This window comes from Erithacus rubecula, assembly GCF_903797595.1.
Source record: "Erithacus rubecula genome assembly, chromosome: 2".
Classification (NCBI taxonomy): domain Eukaryota; kingdom Metazoa; phylum Chordata; class Aves; order Passeriformes; family Muscicapidae; genus Erithacus; species Erithacus rubecula.
Genome location: NC_136685.1, coordinates 3,379,961 through 3,401,541, shown reverse-complemented (window position 1 = coordinate 3,401,541; position 21,581 = coordinate 3,379,961). Strand labels below are relative to the sequence as shown.

General features: G+C 42.7%; 1 protein-coding gene across 1 annotated transcript in view; it reads right to left on the bottom strand.

Moving 5' to 3' along the window:
* Window positions 1-21,581, bottom strand: part of PKHD1 (PKHD1 ciliary IPT domain containing fibrocystin/polyductin) — a gene marked incomplete at its 3' end in the record, with an annotated part of 229,888 nt that overhangs the window by 146,213 nt on the left and 62,094 nt on the right. The window contains exon 36 of the mRNA XM_079298284.1: window positions 8,069-8,219. Coding sequence (XP_079154410.1) covers window positions 8,069-8,219 — 151 coding nt within the window. The remainder of the gene's footprint in view (window positions 1-8,068; window positions 8,220-21,581) is intronic.

Below are 21,581 nucleotides of genomic sequence, written 5' to 3'. Positions count from 1 at the left end.
CTTCATACAATTTTTAATGAGTATTTTAATTGCTGCCCTGCTGTACCACTGAACCAGGAGGGCTGGTAGACAGTTGTCACAATTCTGTCTCAAACAAGATTTCCCAAGTTTCAGTCACATTTTGCCCATTGGAAATTTTCAGGCTGTTGATCAAAGATTTTCTGTATGTTCTGTGGATTTCTGAGTGTCTGAGAAGCTTGGATGCTGCTGCAATAGTTCCACCACATCCCAGGAGCAGAGGAATTCCAGCAGGAGTTGTGCACACCTGGCCTGCAAGTTTGACCCTTCCAGAGAAAAAACAGAATCACTGAGGTTGAAAAAGACCTCTGAGATCACAGAGTCTAACCATTAACTCAGCCAAGTCCAGCACTAAACCATCTCTCCAAGCATCAGCTCCATGCACTTTTTAACATTTCCAGGGATGCTGAGTCAAGTTTGCTACACTGCTTGGTCTCCCTTTCAGTAAAGAAATTCTTCCTAATATCCAATTTAAACCTCTTGAACTTGAACACCAGAGGCCACTATTTTAGGAAGAAATTCTTCCCTGTGAGAGTGGTGAGGAATTAGAACAGCTTGCCCAGAGAAGCTGTGGCTGCCCCATTCCAACCTAACAATGGAATTGTTCAAGCCCAGCTTGGATGGGGCTTGGATCAACCTGGTCTAGATTAAGGTGTCCTGTCCACAGCAGAGAGTTGGAAAAAGATGGATTTTAAGGACCCTTCCAACCAAATAATTCTCTGATTGTGGGATTTGCTGCATGTGACTCTTTTGATTTCCCTTAGAAGCAGCAGTCAGACACAAAATTTAACATTGGAAAAGGGGCAGATCAGCTACACTCATGGTCACTCCACAGTGCTGCTGAGCCCTGGATCTTTGCAAAGCTTCTGAAAGCCTCTCAGAATAAATCCAAATGGTGCTTGGTCTTTGGGAGAAAATACAGTGGAAAAGTAAAGTAAAAAAGTAAAAAGTATCCTCAACTGCTGAGGATAAAAGCAGAGCAGCACCACAGAACAGAAAAGAAAGCATTAGGAAGGACTCATTTAACCATTTATCAAGTCTATATGTAAAACAAACAACTCTGACCAAACTTACAAATTCTTCTGTCCAAAAATTGCATATTGTCCCTCTACACCTCTGTGGTTTTTGTTGGGTTAGAATAAATATACAGCTGCTGCTTTACAAGGTTGTCTTCTCCTTTTTTTAAAAAAGAAAATAAAAGTTATGCTTCCTTCTTTTATTGCACTTGACCCCTTCTCTGGAAGCAGAAAACAGGAATATTGCTCAACAGAGCCTTTGGCTGTGACCCTCAAATTGTTTGTTATGGCTGCTCAGGAAAGCAAAGTCCCACACATGACCTTGAGGGTGATTTTATAAAAATCAATCAACCACTGTTATGATGGCCTCCCCACCAAGCAAAATAAACACAATTAAGCCCATAATCACTTCTGTACAGTAATGTGCAAATTCAATGGGTCTCTTTAGGTGGAGTGAGGGAGAGAGGGGAGAAATATGTTGAGGCTATTTGATACTTTGTGAGAACATCAGAAGCACCATTCTTCTCAATTAACCCAGCAATTAGCCTCCACCTCTGCTCAAACAGAAAAGAAATCTTTCTTTATCTGTCTTTACCAAAGGGGAGGAAAAAAAGGAGGAGAAAAAAGAATAAAAACAACAAGGCAATTCCAGATGTCCCACAGGAGGGAAGAAGCAGCCAGACCAAATAATAATAATTTTAAAAAAGAAATATTAAAGAAAACAAATCTAATAATGAGGTGGGAGGTTTAATCTGCTGAAAGAATAATTACAACACCACTGGTTTTGTGAAAAGAGATTTACCTCCTGAAGACCCTGGGAAATGGTGGAGGACATGCTCAAAAGTAAAGGATTTGGAAAAGGAATGTATCAACAATCAGGTGTCCTAGAATGACTGATGCTCTTTCCATTAACTATGGAAAGAGCCTGCTTTGTGCACTCCTAAAAAAAAAATTAAAAAATAAAAAAAAGCAAACAAAAAAAAAACCTGACAAAAAAACCAAACCAAACCAAAAAAATTAAACTATTAAGTGGAAGATTGGGAAGACTGGTGTGGGGAGTTTCTCCTTGTCTCTGTCAAGAAGATTCAAGCTTGCAGACATAGCAGTTTATATCCCTTTTCAAAAATCTCATTTTAAAGAAAAAAAATTCTAAAACAGACATTCTCATAATAAAAAAAAGAATTATTACTATCTTTCATTTAGGTTGTGGTGTAGACTGTGTTAGAGATTTCTTGAAATTGGAGGAAAGCAAAATCCCCATTCCAGAGTAAACTTTTGTATGGAGACATTTTCTATCATCACCTTTTGAGGCCACACTTTGCATTCACTGACAATATAAGATATTTTTCCTAATGAACAGCTCACTAGGGAGCTGGGATAAAAGTAACATATTTATATTTAGTTCAACTTCAGATATTCAGTCCTACTGCAAATTTGATTTAATTTTATTTCTTTATGTAAAGCTGAATATACTGTTAAAGCCAGCAAGAAGAATGCTGGATAGTCTCAAGACTATCTCAAGTCACTGCCAGAGCTGGAATTGCTTTGCTTGATCCTGTATAACCACAAGTTTTACATATATATATATGTGTGTGTGTGTGTGTGTGTGTGTGTGTGTGTGTGTGTGTGTAACCACAAGTTATATATATATATATATATAAACTGTATTTATAGTTTTAGTGTGCTGGCAGTCCCCTTACTGCTCATTCTCCTGCTCCAAGGGTGTCCCTGGTAGGGCCTCCAAACAGGAAAAAAAAAATCCAAATCAACTAAAATCTTGCTGTTTACAGAAAGAAAAATACAAAGTTCATGAGCTTTAGGAAAGACAATTAATTATTTCATGGATCTGTCACCTACACACTGATGACATGCTCACAGGATATTGCACTGAGCCAGGAAAGTTGTTTGCAGCTTAGACTGAACAAGATGCAAATGGGAATTTTGTTATATTGGCCCCATCCAAAAGGCTGCTCAAACTAAGAGTCCAAAATTCATCCTGCACCTCCCACAAAATGTTCCTGTGTGCTCACAGCACACAGGTACAGATCCCAGATTAGCTCTGAATTCAAATGTCTGTGTATTTCCACCAGGACATCACTAACACTCTCTAAAGTTAAGCTTGTATTCCAGCATTTTGTTGGATGGAGGCCTTAATCTGTCCCTGGGAGAGGAATCAGCAGCTGCTTCACTACTCTCAGACAGAATTCATCTCCCCAGCCTGACAAGCCTTTGTTTTTTGGCTTGCTGTGCTCACAGCCATCTGTTCAGATGGCACGTGCTCCCCTGGAAACCCATCAGGCTCTTCCCACAGAGCTCAGGAGACAAGCACAAGGCAATTCCAACCAGCTCCCCAGGAGATGCTGCCATAGATGTACCTCCTTCAAAGAAATCCTTCTGTTCCTTCAGCTCTTAAGGGGACTCTGACATACTCAGCAACACCTGGGTGGATTTGGGAGAGCTGGCTTGGTGGGGAAGAGGTGCAGACACTCCAGGGTGTCTTTGAGCTGGGAGTGCTCACCTGGAGAAGAGCAGGATCCAGGGAGAGCTCAGAGCCCCTTGCAGAGCCTAAAGGGGCTCCAGGAGAGCTGGAGAGGGACTGGGGACAAGGGATGGAGGGACAGGACAAAAATAAATGGTCTTAAACTGAAGGAGGGTGAGTTTATGTGGGATATTGGGGAGAAGTTATTCCCTATGAGTCCCTGGTGTGCCCAGAGAAGCTGTGGCTGCCCCTGGAAATGTCCAAGGCCAGGTTGGATGAGGATTGGAGCACCCTGGGATAGTGGAAGGTGTCCCTGCATATGGCAGGGAGGGAATAAGATGAGATTTAGGGTCCATTCCTACCCAAATCACTCTCTGATTCTGTGCTTCCCTCCTTCCATGACAGAGATTATGCTGCCTGCAGTTTCTGCTCAGTCTCTGCCAAATCTGTGTTCAGTTCCTTGGCCAGGATTAGCTTCCACACATCTGCTCACTGTCAAACATCCCACAGGTGTCTCAGGAGCTGCTGAAGTTGCAGCAAATCAATTTAATTGGCAAGTGAGACTCCTGGGAATCCAACACACATCCTGTAAGCCCATGTGAAACCTGATGGCAAAAGAAACCTGCAGCCCACACCCAAATACAAACCAGGGTTTAAGCTGGGGGAAGATCTGAGAAAACCCACACCTTAAACTGCCTCAGATTCAGGAACTTAAAACCCTTCCTCCAGGAATGTCCACATCTGTGAGTTGCACTCCAATGGGATAAATCCCTGCAGAAAAATATACTGAAAAATAAAGAACTGATGCCTTTCACAGTTTTTCATGGAAACAGAGAGGATTCTAAAGCTCTGAGACTAATTATTGAAGGCTCACTGTAACAATGTAGGAAAATATCACACAGTGACAGAGAAATAGAGCTGACTTCTCTTCCTTTTAAATCTCAATTAAAAAATACATTGGATGAAATTTCCCATTAGCTGGTACTATTTGTACATCCCATGTTCTTTCTTTAATTAAAAAACATGCTTATTGCAATACTGCCAGAATTGCTTTTACGGTATTTTAATTGTAATGTCTCTGCCTGATTAAAAAAAGAAAATATGAACTGGAAACTGCCTAAAAAAAAAAAAAAAGAAAAGAAAAAAAATAAAAAAAAGGTATCACAATCTATATCCCACATGGATTGATCAAAATGGCACAGAAAACACCATGACAGGAACAGGTTCCAACTGTGCCTACTGACAAGGGATTTAAAAATGAGTTTAAGGACTGGTTGATGCCATAGAGAAGAAAACAGAAGGAAACACTTTTTCCTTCTTTCAGTGAACTAAAACCCAATCTTTATCAGCAGTGGCTGAAGCACAGTTTACTGGGCAGCTATTGAAGTTGGTGTATCAGTGAATATTTGATGCTTGTTGCAAATAGCATCAAAGAAGAGGAAAAGACAATTAAAATCAATATCTTTGTTTTCCCTACTCCTAGATTTATTCACAGGATCCATTCTGGCCAAAGTCTGATCAAAGAGTGGATTACAAGAAATTCAAAATATTCACAGAATCAGAGAATCAACAGAAAGCAGCACTTGGCACTCAGTGCTCTGGTCTAGTTGACATGCTGGTATTTGGTTAAAGCTTGGACTCTATGATCTTGAAGGTCTTTTTCAAACTAAATGATTCTTTAAGTGAAAATTATTTTTTTCCAATAAAAGAAGCAAAGTAATCTCCCTTATGCCTGCAAGAGTGGCTACCTGAAAATTGCCTTTGCAAGAGGTGGGGATCTTCAATTCCACTGGGGAGCACTGGGAGTGTCACCCCAAAATTTATGTCCAAGGAATTCCTGAAAGACCAGACAGCTTGTTTTGTTTTGTTTTGTTTTGCTTGGGTTTTTTTTTTGTTTTGTTTTTTTGTTTTTTGGGTTTTTTTGTCTCCAGAGCTCCCTAGACCACCATAATTTCAAAGGCAACAACACATGTCTGAGGTATCAACCCATCAAACACAAAGTTCCTCCAGTGTAACCCCTGTGCAAAGGAAATTTCCATCTGTCCTGGGTTATCATAAATATTTCCATACTTGTGATGCCGGGATTACAAAAATCACTGCAATCTGCTGAACATACAGAATTATCTACAGTCTGTCTATCTTTTATCTCTTCCCCAATCAGTCCTGTCTGAGACATTTCACAGCCTGACTATTAAAGTTTCCACTCTCAATATTCCCGTGTTCATGCTCTGCTTGTTGAGGAGGAGGGAGAAACTGCTGAGCCCTCGTGGCACTGAGCAGAACTCAGCTGCTTAATCCTATTTTTCTATTGTTTTGAACCTCCAGATCTTCTGCTCAGACAGTCTGCTCATTCCCAGAACCACTATATGTTTGGGGCTATGTGTTAATACAGCCAAAGAAGGGTCAGTTTAAGGCTGCACATGAAGCTGATGTCCTTATTCTCTTTAAATAATTCCTGCAAAAGGAGACCACACAGGGACAGTATTCAAAATCCCCATGGTGTCTTAAAAAAAGGAGAATTTCAAGAAATGGGCCTGTAAACATGCGTTGGGTTTGTTGAATAGAGCACCAGAAAATGGGCAGTGTAGCAGCAGTGGATTCCATAGCATTACAGCATTTTTCCATCCACAAACTCTTGTATTTTCAGCTTAAGAGTGCACAGCCAGCCTGATGCTGAGTCAGGAAAGCCAAAGGGAGCAGAGCTACAATTTAATCCCATTCTGCAGCTCCAGCTAAGAAAATCTCTCCAGGTAGAATAGCAATGGGATGTTTCAATTGAAGCACATATTTACACCTACCTTGGGGGTTAGGGGTTTACTGCCCTGCCCATCTTGCACCTGGGGAAAGTGGTTGATTGTTTGATGTGCTCACAGAGTTGGGAGCTGCTGCTCTGAGAGATCACCTGATTCAGACTGAGATGGGTGTCTATAATTCCTAAGATGAACAGGTCTTTGGTGATGTGTGTTTCTACCAATACAGGAGCCTAAACAATTCCCCTGAGCTGGACAGCTTAAAAAAAAAAAAGGGAAGGTGAGGAAAGATAAATCTCAGGCTGATTTCAGAGCAGACCTCAGCAGGTCTTGATTCTAAATCTAACCCAGGCTACACAGGCAGAGAACCCCTGCAAATGAGAGTGGATGCAACAGGCAACTTCACAAAACTCAGATAAACAATTCCCATTCAGGTTATTGTTTTGAAAATGTTTGGTTCCTCCATTTGGTACATAACACTGGAGGATATAATTACATCTGGAATATTCTAATGCTGCTTTTCTAACTGAATTGACATTAAAAACCAGGCTTCTTGGAAAACATGACAAAGAGTGATCTGAATGTCACATGAACCAAAGTCATAAAGATCCTACTCCAGACTTCATTAAATTCAATCAGAGCTCCGGTAGTTTCACAAGGGCTGACTCATAGATCAAATGAGCCTTTGAATAGGTCCAAAGTTCAGAGGGTTTCTGCTCCAATATTTTGCCTCAGTTCTTCACAAAATCAGTGACTGAGGCCCAAAATCTTCATCCAGATTTGCAGCCAAAAGAAATCTGGTGTTCTGACCTGTGTCCTCTAAAGTATGGCATAATCACAATGAGGTTAAGAAGAATCTTAAATCACAGATTTAGAATTTTCACTGAGGAAAAGAATTGTACCAAAATGTTTCACTTTTTTAATCTCAAAAGCCCAGTTGATTTTTAATTTTGTTTTTAAATGGGAATGATGTCTGATGCAGCAGTTCTTGAAAACCTCTGAGCCTAAACTGAGCAATTTTAATCAGTTTTGGACATGTTCTCATGATAGAGATGAACTTGCAAGCATTTTTCTTTATCAAATTATCATTCAAATTTAAAATATAATTATCAAATGCATGAGTTTCAACATCATCTCAAAGAAAAACTTTTAATATCATTTTAGTATAAAAGCAATTTTACCACCAATGATCCTGGTCTTTAAACATATTAAACCTCCTGCTTTCATTATTTCAGCAGAGGCTTAACTTTGAGCAAGCAATTTCACCAGCACAACTCATTCCCTCAATACCAGGTTTGTGTACAGCAGTTTCCACAACCAGGATCTAAATTCCAGGAGAGAATATTTCTGACATGGAATCACAAGTCCTTTGAATTCTCACTTTGACATGCACAGAGATCTGCCTGTCTCACATTTATTCTGTGTATGGGGATGAAAACCCAGCAAATCCTGAGTTTCCCATCATAACTGTGCTCAGTTATTCACTTACTTCCCACCAGCTGTGCTCTAGGATTTGGAATTATTCCATTGAATAGTTGTGACCTGCAATTCTATAACGTCAACAATTTTGTAAAGGTATTTGTGACACACCTGCCTCAAAGACACCCAAACAGAACAAAGCAGATTTTTGTTATCAGCAATGCCCTTATCATTGAACACTGCTCAGGACAGCAGCAATTTTAGTAGATTGGGGAAAAAAAAAAAAAAAAAAAAAAAAAAAAAAAAAAAAAAAAAAAAAAAAAAAAAAAAGGGGGAATTTTGCTGATCTTTTCATCATGCCTGGAACACGCAGCCCCTCCGCAGACCTTGGAGCAGCAGCAGGTTGAGGATGCTCGAGCGGGTCCCCAGCAGCAGCGTGCGGCCGCCCACTATCGTGACATTGTCGCCATCTCGCGGCGGGTGCCCGGCGGCCCAGCTGGAGTCCTCGTCCCACCGCCCGCACAGCTGCAGGGCAAGCTGCCAACAGAAAACACCCAGGAGAGTTCAAAACTCAGCCTTTCCCACCTTTCCAGAAGGCGGTTTGGTGAGAATAGTGGAGGGGATGGCAAAGATGTGACCAGCGTGGGCATCTCTGCTGGGCTCTGGACTTCCAGAGCCAAGGCAGAGGAATGGGTGGATATTGGCACTGGAGATGTTCCTGGCCTTCAGGAGTGCCTGACACAATGTGGGGGTTGTCCCTTTGTCTCATTCTGGTCTGGAGAATGAGGGATTTGCTGCAGGTCTGGCTGCAGACCAGCCCCAGGTTTCCTGGAGTGTGTCTCTCTCTGCCTCCTGACAAGCAGAACTGCACTGTTGTTTCCTGGCAGTGTCATAAAAATAGCCTGAAGAGCTTGGAATTAAAGCATCCTGCTGGATGGGCAGTGTTTTACTTTAGAGGGTTTTTTTTTGTTTTTTAATTTTTCCCAAAGTCTTTCCTGTTGCTCATCCTCATTTAGACAGACACTCCTCCTCTCAAATATCTTTTTGGCTTTTTCTGGTGTTATTATTGCCTCTGCTTTGAGGGTGAGCACAGCAGTTCCAAATAAAGCACTGAACAACTTGAAAACTGCTAATAGACTGACTCATGATGTGCACTGGCAAAATGATTCCTGAGTTTAAAGGTTCCTCCTCACCTCTAAACTTCAAGCATGTACTTTGCATTGAAGGTTTTATAGAATCACATAATTTTTTGGGTTGGAGAGACCTCAAAGGTCATTTTCTTCCAGTCCCCCTGCCATGGGCAGTGACACCTCCCACTAGACCAGGTTGTTTAGGGCCCTGATGGTGAATTTCTCAAAGAAAGTGTGAATATTTTTGCCTGGACACGTGCACAAGAGGGGACATAGACATCCAAAACATATTATTTTGTCTCATATGTGAACCAGCAAGAGCATCCTCAACTCATCTGAGGTGATGGTGGGGGGAAAACAGACATGGAAATATTTGTGGTCCTCACTGGGCTGTGCTAACCCAAAACAGCAGTGGAAAGAATAACCTCAAGACAAAAGCAAAACAGAGTTACTCCATTTTCAAATGGAGCACATTGAGTGCATTAAAGCTTTTGCTGTGGAGCTGCAGTTGAGGTGAATCAATAATGGGGATGTTATGATGGTTATTCTCTTTGACTGTGCTGCTTTCAGGTTTAGCTTTATGTGCCTGATGTTTTATAGAATATCTCCCATAGTGCTGTCCCTGAGCACTCTGATCCAGTGGAAGGTGTCCCTGCCCATGGACCTTCAGATGAGCTTTAAGGTCTGTCCAACCCACACCACTCTGTCATCCTTCCATTCTAATTATTTACACCAGGGAATGAGTGATGTTTTCCAGGCTAAATGATGCAACTGGTTGATATCCACCCTGGCTGGATGCTGGGATTTTCCACATCCCATTCTGTGATTTCTCTGTGAAGAGAATGAACTTGGTTCAGTCCAGAATGAAGCCTGGGACTATATTAACACACAGGCAGTGAAAAATTCTTGGGAGTTAAAACCTTGGTGTCAGAGGGAGTGAACCACTTCATCATTACCAAAGTAAAATTATTGCATAGTTGCTACGTGTAGTAGGACAAGTTTAATTTTCATTGGTAGTAAACATGTATAATTCAGAGATTTAGGACAAATTTCCAGCTGAAAGGATAGATGCCTTTACCTATTATCTTTCCAGAGAGGCTGTGAATTACTCTTCACTGACAATGCGATGAAGCAGATTGTATAAAATATACAACAGATCCACTGAAAAACAGCTAATTAAACTTGTTTCTATCTCACAGGAGGGGACAATTCATAGAAAGGTGTGTACAGTGTTTATCAAGCCAACTGTAGCATAAAATTACAAATTCCATAAATTCCTGTCGGGCACAAATGCTGCCAATGCCACCAGCACAGCACTGGAGGAGGCAGCTGTGAAATGGTGGGATCCACAGGAACATTTGGTTGAGAAGGTTTGCTGAATGCCTTTGAGTCACTCTGACATCACTCTGACCCTCTGAAATCATTTAGAACCTTCCAACTCTAATGGGCAAGCAAGGCTGTAAGGAATGTGCCAGACCTTCCTGCTAGCACTTAGTGAGCTGTTGATAGAAGCCCTGCAAGGGTTAAGAAGAATCAATTCCTCTTCTGAATTTGATCTTCTTTTCTTTTAAGATGGCAGCTAGGGATTTCTAACTAAAAAACACTCTAGTTCTTCACTTAAGCTTCTCTCTAGCTAAAGTCAGTTGAGCTTGATCAGTTTCTGGTGTCACCTCTTAGAGGACTCAATATCTGTTCAGTTGTACCAACATTATTTGGCACAGAAAACTCAGAGTTTGTACATGACAGTGGAATCAGAGAATCAGAGAATGGTTTGGGTTGGAGGGGACTTTAAAGATCAGCTCTTTCCACCCTTTTCCATGAGCAGGGACACCTCCCACTATCCCAGGCTGCTCCAAACCCCATCCAGCCTGGCCTTGGACACTTCCAGGGATCCAGGGGCAGCCACAGCTTCTCTGGGCACCCTGTGCCAGGGCCTCCCCACCCTCACAGAGGGAAAAAATTAGGTAATTAAGGTCATAAAATCTCTATTTTTCCACCCAGTCCATACCTAAAAGTTTCCAGTGAGAAAATGACTGGCTTAGTCCACTGTCATGGGCATCACCTGTGTGTATTTCAAGTGATTTCTGGTTTGCATTTTTACTTCTTTATAAATAAAATTAAACAAATGAACATCAGCTAATAACACAAGATCAAGAGCTGTTTATAATCACTTGTACTATCCTTGCATTGCCACAGAGAGAACAAATCCAAAGAATCTGTTTTAGGAGGAGAGAATGGGGTTTGCTCAAGGAATAGACTTTAAATTACCACAGCACAGAGGAATGTACAGGGGAGTTAGAGGGAAGGCAGCTCTGTAGGGATTGAGAAAAGACATCAAACAATTTTGTTTGGTGACTTTTCTCCTGCAGACCTGCACCCTTCCCTAAGATGAAAGAGCACCTTAAGATCTCTGAGAGAAGAGGGTGGGTCTAATGCAAGTTTAGTGAAACACCTGCCCTGAACCACCTCAAAAATGAGTTTTCCTCATCTTTGTGAATCCCATATGATTATCCCCCCTGATTTCTGGGGGAAAAGCACAGTACAATCTCTAGCTGCAACAGAATTCTTAAGTTCCTTTGCTGAAGGGTGGTGGTGTTTATATTCTGTTCCATTTAAGTGACCCATGGTAAAATAACATGAACAAACTAATTGCACATCTCTCATTAAGCAGGGTGGGTGACAGAATCACAACATCCCACTCACTAGGTTTTTTTTTTTAGCAAAATTATTTTTCTATTTTTTCCCTTGCCTGGCACCCTGTATTTGACCTCTGGTGTTTAATTGAAATATTTCTCAGTAAGGCTGAAGAGCAGCAGCAGCACTCCACGTGTGCTTGCTGAATGAACCAGAAGGAACCTGCAGAGCCAAGAAAAGCTCTGTGTCCACCACTGGTGCTGGCCATTTCCCTCCTGTGCTTTTTTCCAGCTTCAGGGCAAATGGCAGGGAGCTGGAAAGTCAGGATGGCAGAGAGAGGAGCTGGCATGAAACAAACCCTGAGCTGTGAAGCTGGAGCTGGCTGCTCCATGCTCTGGCCTCAGTGTGAACCAGAGCTGGAAAGATGATTTGGAGGAAACAGCTCATGAGACCATAACATCTCTGCAGCCATCTGTCAGAGCTCACACTTGAACCTGGCCAATTTCAGTGAGGTTTAACAGGAGAAGCAAGACAACAAAGATGCTGCAATCCTGCAAGGTTTGAGATAATCAATAGATAAATCCAGGCATGGGTCTCTTCTGGCTGTATATTTTATACAATGTAATGAGTTAAATAAACAATTATTCCCTGAATTAAACATGCAAAATCATCCCCCAAACTGTTGTAGGGTGTGCCCTCACATCACATATCCATAGAAAACCCAGTATTTCACATTTAGAACCCAGCAGGGAGCCAAACCTGCAAAACATGGGCAGAAACCTCCCATGGGTGGGAAATCACCAGCACTGGGAATCCCTAAAAAACCCCAATTGTCCTTTCTGAGGCACCAAAGAGCAGAAGAAGCTGGGAAGGGATCTGACCTGAAAATTCAATGAGCAGAGTCCTGCAAGTGCTTTCCAGCTCTGACCTCCACTTGGAATGTGTCATGCCCACAGCAAATTTTATTTGCTAGGGCAAGGATTTTTACCCAGAGGGAATTTGGGCAGTGGAACAGCTCTCCAGATCAGCCCCCAAGCTGGATGGAGCTCAGAATCATTTGGACAAAGCTCTCAGGCACATGATGGGATTTTTGGGGTGTCCTGTGTCAGCCAGGAGTTGTACTCAATTATCCTTGTGGGTTCCTTCCAACTCAGAATATTCTGAGTTTCTTTCTATGCACAACTCATATCAAGTCCAAACCTTGTGTACTGGGCCCATAGTTTGTTACAACACAGGTTAATTTGGGGGGATATTAACTCTTTCCCAATCATATCTTCAAAGTAATTAATGAATTATGTGAAAGTGTTGTGGTTATCAGTTCAACCATGTGGAAACACCAATTTCATGTAGTGGTTTTACCAGCACAAAAAGAAAAATAAGATTTTTGCAGCATACAATAAAAGACACACAATCTCTTTGCAATTCAGCACCTTACCCCCTTTCCTGCCTACTGCACCTTCTTTTTTTTTTTTTCATTTTCCAGGCAGATTTCTTTCCATTTTATGTTTTTTTAGCTGCTGCTGTTGTCAGCCAGGCTGGGGTTGCCTTTCTGTCAGCCTTTGGGGACACAATCTCTCAGGATCAGTTTGTCAGCTTGTGCCTGTGACTACCAGGGCTCAGAAACAGCAGCAGTGACTGCAACAACTGAATAAATAACAGTGAAAACTTGCATTCACACCCAGGCTGGTAAAGAATTCATAAATGGGAAGGATACCAAAATGCAAGGTTTGGGCTTTAAAGGGTTGAGAAGCTCCTGTTTAGACACACAACAGATCACTTGATCACAGTTTTGGATAACTTTACAATTTTGTTAGTGAAGTGGGGCTTGTTTAGAGTGCAGTCCCAAGAAAGGACTGCAACTACAGCTACAGGCACAAAGATAAGAACTTTCATCCTCTCATCAGAAAATAAATTTTAAAATAAAACCAAGAAGTAGTGATGTAGTTAAAGACAGACCCTGCTTCCTGCTATGCTCACTATTCTCCCTTCTGCCCTAGATTTTAAGGAGAAATTCTTTACTGTGAGCCCCTGACACAGGTTTTCTAGAGAAGTTGTGGCTGCCCCATCCCTGGAAATGTCCAAGGCCAGGTTGGATGGGGCTTGGAGCAACCTGGGACAGTGGAAGGTGTCTCTGGTCATGGCAGGGGTTTTAAAAAAATATTTTCTTTGATGTCACACCCAAGCCAAACCATTCCATGCTCCAGGCTGTGGGTTCCAGCTGAGGGTTTCCTGTGACAGGGCCAGAGGGACAATCCTGAAAGCAGGAGGGTTTTCCCACCAACTCCACCCCCAGCAGACAGATTTACCCCTTCCCCCAGTGATAGGACATGGAGCAGGTGTGGGCTCCTGCAGCCTTTAGCAGGATGGTCCCCTTGTCCCAGTGAGCACATCCATGGATGGACAAAGGTTTGGAATGCTGCAGAGAATCTCAGCATCTCAGAGAATCTCGGAGAATGCTCACAGCAGAGATTGGCAGCCAGGAGAGCAGCCTGTGCTTGGTGCTGACAGATTCCCAGCTGAGCAGTGAGTATGGACAGCAAGCACTGCTGTGCTCAGCCCCCACGAGAGACAAGGGGAACACTCCCAGTGATGGAGTGCAGAGCAGATCCCCCCACACCACACAGCCAGGACTCCACACCAGGGCTGAGAACACTTTAATTTCAGTGATGGATACAGGGAGCTGGCTTTCCAGGCTGTGAACTCTCAACAGCTCCTCAGTTTAATACATCAGGAAAAGATTTACACCCCCTCACCCAACTCCCATCCACCTGAAGGGAGGAAAAACGTGTGTTTGAAGGAGACAAAAGAGGAGGGGAGGTATTTTATTATACTAGATGTCTTTTACAAGGGAAGTATTTTCAGCCATCTGCTCTAATTATTCCTCCTGTATTGGCCACCATCTTCATGCAACAATAGAAATAATTATCTCCTCAAGGGCAGAAAAAAAAATATTTACAGAAACAAACAAAAGTTGATTATCTTTAGCTCCTAGGGAAAAAAAAAAAAAGAAACAAGCTACTTCTTAATGAAGGAGCAATTAGGAAGGTGGGTAGAACATCTATAATTAAACCAGACAAATTGGTGCAGGCTCCTCCCTCCTACACATACTTGAAAGGGATGCAAATGCAAGTTATTTGCTACAGTCAGTAGAATTAACAAGCAAAATGCTGCCCAGTGTCCAGAGAAGCTGAACCTGTCTCTTGGCATCATTCCCTGCCACTCCTGCTTGTCACACCTCTAACTCTTTGCCAAATTAACTGAAAAATACTCACCACAAAAAAAGCTGTGGAATTTCAGTTGGCATGGGGAGGTCTTCCTCTGTATACCAGCATCCCCAAGACAATGACAGGATTCTCATTCCTGTTCTTTAAGAGCAACCTCCTGCCTGCACTTCACCACTCAGTGTAAAAATGCTTTTTTTATATATATAAACCAAAACCAGAGGACTTTTGCAATTGTCTTTTCATTCCCTGCAGTGTATAAGAATTTTGCTCACTGAGAGAATTAAGACATATATGCAGCTTTGTGGGAAAGATGGAATGGGGCCATCCCAAAGAGAACAGAAAATATACTGTGCAAAAACAAGAATAAAGCTTCAAAGAAATTTTAAAAAATTCTCTCTACTAAGAACAAAGCACAATGCCTCATTTTGTAGACAAATATATGGATTTTGACTTCCAAAAAAAATTAGTAGGATTTATTTGTAGCATTTCTCTTGACTATCCAGCAATTCCAGTGAAGCTGCCTTCAAATATTTAAGTAGCCTGTACTGAGTTTCTTAGGAAATCAGAGTGTCAGAGGAGTCTGGTGGATCCTACAGTGTGCTCAGCAACACCATAAAGGACTTTTATTCATTGCACATCACTACAGTGTTCCAAATTTGGAACTGATTGAGGCATTTCCAAGCTGGATGTGAGGGAGAAGAAAGTAAGAGAGAAAGGAACACCCCTGGAAAAAATTGAAATGGAAAATCTACTTCCATTCCTCTCAGTGAAAACATCACACTCACTTTTATCACTTCTATTTCCTAGGATCATGGACGAGTTGGAAGAATTATTGAGTCCAACTCCTGGCCCTGCTCAGGACACCCTAAAAATCCCAACCCTGAGTAGCCTGAGCAGACACTGGTAACCAAACTGGGAAATAAAGGTAGAGAGATAATGGGAACATCTTCTTCTGATTTCTGAAATAAATGCTTCCAAAAATGGCAGAAAATGTGCTCAAGTCACAAATCACTAAGCATTTAGCCTTAGCCACATGCAAAAAATTAACAAATAGATAAATAACAGCCCCAGAACAAAAAAAAAAAAGCCAAAACTAAACTAAACAAGAAAAAAAAAAAAAAAAAAAAAAAAAAGAGCAGAAGGCAAGATTTCTAGAGAGCTACACACTGTGAAAAAATTAATAATTTATGCCAACAGACAACATTATCCCCAAGAAGACTGGAAGGAACTGTAGCTATGAATAAACCAAGGATGGAAATGAACAGAATGCTGCTGAATGAAACCTGCATGGAGAGACTGGAACAGGTTTCCAGAGAGAATAGGAGACCAAGCTCAGTTTTCCCTTGTGACTTAGCATTCTTGACATGACTGCCTGGGACAGAACAAGCCTGGAACATAACCCAACAAACCATTCCCAAGGCCACAAGGTGATATTTTTATCCCTGTCTGCATCATCTGCTGCTGTGTAACTTCTCTTCACCCACTACTCCTGCTTTCAAATACAGGTGGGATTATCCCACAGGCCCCTCTTTAATTGCTCCCAAAAGCATTCATGGCTGGACAGGTGATGTCTGTCCAATATCTTTATTTTTAACTGAGAATGCTTGTACCCTGAGTTAAAAAGAAAGGATTATTTTTCCCTTTTTCTTATTTAATTTCAGCTGTCCTGCAGAAATCTTTCTGACTTTTGCTGAGTCTCATAGGCACAAGAAGGGAAGAATCTGGCTGGGCATGTTCTCTGTGGGACTGATGAATGACTCTAGTCTCTCCCAAACTATTAGAGGATAAATCTGTTTACACACAAAAAATTGACCTGGGCTGGTGAGGTGGGACTAGAACCAGGAAACTGGCTTGTCCCAGAGGTAAAAATGCATTTGCAGCCAAGAGCATTAGTAACTCAAGACCATAAACAAGGCACAGCATCATTAATTACTCAGACAGGGGCAGCCACAGAAGCAGTGAGAAGACCCAAAAGCCAACTGTAAATAGTTCATCGAGCTGATTAGTTCAGGAAAAAAATGAGTGGGCAGTTTTGGAGGTCAGAGGCCATGGCACAAGTCAGTCTCAAGCCAGTTTGCAATGGACAATGGCATGAGAAACAGCTTAATTTCTATTTTAAAAGAAAAAAAAAAAAAGAAAAACATACCCAAACAAAACCAGCAAAGCCACTTAAGAAACAACCAGCAAAAATAAAAGGTTTATTCAGCAGGGGAATAATCACTGTAATTTTGAAGGACAGAGGGTAAGGTTCCTTGCTCCAGAAGTATTTAATTAAGGATACAGATGATTAGTTAAATCGAATGGTGCTTTTGTAAGGAGGGTGCTGAAAAGACATCACTGTTGTCAGGAGGGCATATCCCAGGTATATATCCCATCTTCGGACACACAAGCAACAAAACTCACCCAAATTCCATGTAAAACACCAAATAATGGAGGGATATGGACACTATTAATCCACTCCTTAATTAAACAAACCATGAGACCTCTGGGATGGTCCCTGTCCCTTTACCACGCTCACACAAAGACCAAAGTGTTGTTCTTGGGTCTCTCAGGGTCGTGGTGGGAGGATAAGGAAACCTAAAATCAGAAATCTCAATTTCAAATATTAAGGAAAACACCTTGGGAAGCAGAGGAACCATCTTGGAGCACATGAAGAGCCTTGTTTCATTGAATGTCTATTTTCTGCCTGGTAACTCCTTGTTAATTCACAAGAATCCTTCCAGTGTTTATTTACAGCATGATATTCAGAGACAGATTATTTATTATAGAGGGAACTATCCCAGTGCAGAGTTTTAAGCCCAACTTGCTGAAAATCCCGTGGGTGTAAACACATTGAGGAATTCAGTGCAAGCTTCCAGTTTAGATGCAACAGAACTGGGTTTTCCTTTCCAGAACACAGTTACAGGGCACACACAATTTACACATCTCTCTAAACCAGCCATTTCTCAAAGTACAGAGGCTTCTGAGACAAATTAAAAACAGCAATTTAATGACAATGAGGAAATTACAGCATCAAGTTGTTTACACAAGCAGGATAACCAAGCCTGGTGACTGTGTCAGCCTTTGCACTGTGCAAATATTGCCTCCCAATTGAATGATCTTGAGTTACACTAACTGATCTGAGAGCAAACATTGCAGTGCAAAGATTAGCTCAACAATTTGCCGACCACCTGCAGGAAAAGTAACCCAACTATGTGTCAGCAAGCAGGATTTCTGAATGGGTGCTGCAGTAAATGGGATGGGAGGAGTGAGGCTCATCCACCCCACCAGTGCCAGAGAGAGCTGATGATGGGTTTTTTGGATCAGGCAGGAAGATATAAAGGATCACAGAGATGTTTGGGATGGAAAGGACTTCTGGAGATCATCTCCTGCCAGAGCAGGTGGCACAGGAACACATACAGGTGTGTTTGGAATGTCTCCAGAGATGGAACTTCACTCCCTCCCTGAGCATCTGTCCCGGTGCTCTGCCACCCTCAGTGTAAAGAAGTTCTTTCTCAATTTGAGGAGGAAATCCATGTGTTTTAGAACCCCTTGCAAGAGTACCAAGACAGTGTGGGATCCAGCCTCTGATTTTCCCACAGCCCCCAGGGAAACATAGGGAATACAGGTGAGTTAATGCACAAAGCATCTCCATAGTGCTTGAAGAGGGCAAACTGTCTGCTTGGTCTGTCCTATGCATAAAATGCAGCAGCCAGACAGCAAAACCACACAATCCAAGGACAAACATTGATTCTGCCTTAATTGCATCCACATCTCCTCAGCCAAAGCATCAGGGCCATTGATCATTACTGGGCAAGACCATCTACCCAGGGTAGGTTCTGATGCAGAGCAGAACATTTGTAATTAGCAGTGCATCACAGGGATGACTGCAGGTGAGGTGTAAAGGGCTTGGCCAGGAGCAGAGGCACAGTCACTTCTCTAAGGTGCATCACTGAATGGGAATGGTTTGGACTGGAAGGGTCCTTAAAGCTCATCCTCTTGCCATGGGCAGGGACACCTTCCACTGTCCCAGGATGCTCCAAGCCCCATCCAGCCTGGCCTTGGACACTTCCAGGGATTGGGCATCGACAGATACTCTGGGAAACCTGTGCTAGGGCCTCACCATCCTTTAACAAAGATTTTATTCACAGTATCTAGTCTAAAAACACTTTTAGCTTAAACCAATTACCCCTTGTCCTATTACTCAGTGACTTTGTGAAAAATCCCTCTTCAGCCTTCCTCTAAGCCTCCTTTTAGTCTTTTAGAATCATTTCCTCTCACGTTGTCCTGTAGGGATGCAGGATTTGGGAGTCCCAGCAGCCACCAAGACTGTCCTGCTCCAGGAGGAGAGGGTGGCAGAGACCACCACTGCTGCTGTGTGACTTCTGTGATGGAGACAATCCTGCAGCTGCCCCTCAGGTGGAGAATCTCACCCTGCACAGCTGCTATTTCAGTAATGGGAGCTTCTGGAGCAGCTCCTCCCAAGCTGCAAGCTTTCAGAGCCCACCCTCAAACTGGGTGTCCTGTTTAGCTTTAGCCCATCAACAACACGCTGCCCTCAGCCTATCTGTGTGCATTATCTGCTGCTCTAATGTATCGTGCACTGAGCCACAGCATCATTACAGGTAAGTGCTCAGGTTTAAATGCAAACATAATTGCATAATGTGGTACAGGCCAGGAAGAATAATGCAGGAAACAGAGCCAGCTCCATCTGATAGTGCAATCTGACTGGAACGCCGGCCCTTCGGATCAAACACAGCCCAGATGGGCAACCAAGGGTAAGAGTGCTCTGTGGTATCTTTATTGTCATCATCAAAAACACTTATCTGCCACAAAGGTAAAAAGGTGAAGGTGGGACTCGTGCAGAAAAGGTCAGAGAAGCAACAGGGTGGTGGGGGCAAGGAAGATGTCACACCCCAGCAAAGGCCAGCTTTGCCCTGTCACTGCAAGATGAATTTGGCAGTTCCTAATGGGAATCTGAGCACTGAGGGGCATTTAGAACACTGGGAACACCCATGCCATCTTCCTGCAGCCAGGGGTGTTTCTTTAACTGTGATAAATCCAGATAAAACCTCCCACCCTACTCTGCAAGGAGCTGCTTAAAGAGGGGAGAACATTCCCAACACAAGATGCCTTTGAAGTGAGAATGTCTGCAGCAGATATGTACACTTTAATACATTTATTTTAGGTAGCTAAAGTTAGAACTGATTCTCAATGGAACAGCACTTCCATCTATTTAATTTTAATTTTTTTTCAGTAGTTTGAGCTCACAGTGGCACATGATATGATTTCAGGGGTGCAGACAGCCCCACAACAGAAGCCAGAAAGCAGCTGAAGTTAATTCAGTGCACTTTGAACCATTTGCCTTGAATGAGAACACTTCTGCTGAAGAGAGCATCACACACATCATGGGACAGTAGCTGCTCTTGTCATTTCAGGAAATTTTAGCCCAAATCAGACAAGATGAGAGCCTATTGTGAGAGAGAACCTCTCCACCAACACACTGCCCTCTGAACTGAGAAGCCTTTGAGCTGAAAGCACAAACTGCTGCTGTTTGAGCTGTAAAGACTTCCCTCTGTCTGCAGCAGGGCTGTAACAGCTCATCTTTGTTGGGAATGCAGATCCCCTGCAATAATACACTCCATGGCCTTCCCTCTCTGCCCTCCCACACACACACTTGTCTGCCTGTTAATCATTTGGCAGGGTATAAAACCCAGGGTCCTTCTGCCCAAGGATCCCTGCTGGCACATCCTTACCCCAGTATCTGACTTCATTCAAGTGCTAAAGGATTTAGATGTGTGTTGAATAATATTCCAAGGGTGAATTTCATTTTGGAGAGAGTTGGGCACCATCCTAGTGCACACACAGCAAAGAGGATGTAGGTAAAAGGGGAAACACCAGCTATCACCACCTGGAGAAACTCACCCAGAATTGCTACCCATGATACCTGTATTCAAACCCTTCATGCATCTGACAATGCAGAAACTCCCTCCTGAACAATGAACAACATTGACTTGAGGCCATGCCAGTGACCAGGACCTGCAGCCCTTTCAGCAAGGAAAAAACTCAATTTCTGCAACACTGTCTGAGCCATCTCAGCTTTGAAGCCCCATTTTTGGCTCAGTGGCTCCATCCCCTGACTCACCACAATAGAGTTCCCAAAAAGTCACTACAGAACAACACTGCCTGCCCAAGTTCTTCTGAACCAATTCATTTCAGAGAATCACACAGTCACAGACTGGTTTGAGTGAAAAAGAACCTTAAACACCATTTAGATCTAACTCTCTGCCAGAGCAGGGGACACCTTCCACTATCCCAGGTTGCTCCCTGCCCCATTCAACCTGGTGTTGAACATTCCTAGGGATGGGGTAGCCAGGGATTCTCTAGGAACCTGAACCAGAGCCTCCCCACCCTCACAGGGAAGGATTTCTCCCAAATATCTTACCTAAATCTAACACAGAGTGGTCTGTGCTGCCTTCCTGTGCCTGCCCTCCTAGTGAGCTCAGGAAAAAGCTCCCCTCAACACTGAAAGCAAAAATTGCATCTTCTGCTCACCAAACACAGGTGAAGGCAGGAGGAAAAACTGCAAATAAAGGTGAATTAGAGAATGAAAGAGCAAGAGAGTGTGTGTGAAAAGAGGGAGCACTGTAACCCCTAAGTGGGTGAAGCTGACCCTTGATCACAATCCCAGACCCAGAGAAGATGTGTGAAAGCAGGAAAATAAATCAATAAGCAAAACAGCAACCTCTTCCCTCAATTTTATTTGAGGAAGTTCAAATTTGCCCAGCTCCTCACAAACTGTGCTTGGCTAAAATCACCACTAACGAGCTCTGACATTTGAAATTTAACTGAATATGAGCTAACAGCTCCCAGCCCTCCACCACCCAGGGAGCTGACTGGGAATATTTTGTTAAAGTCATAGAGGGGGATAA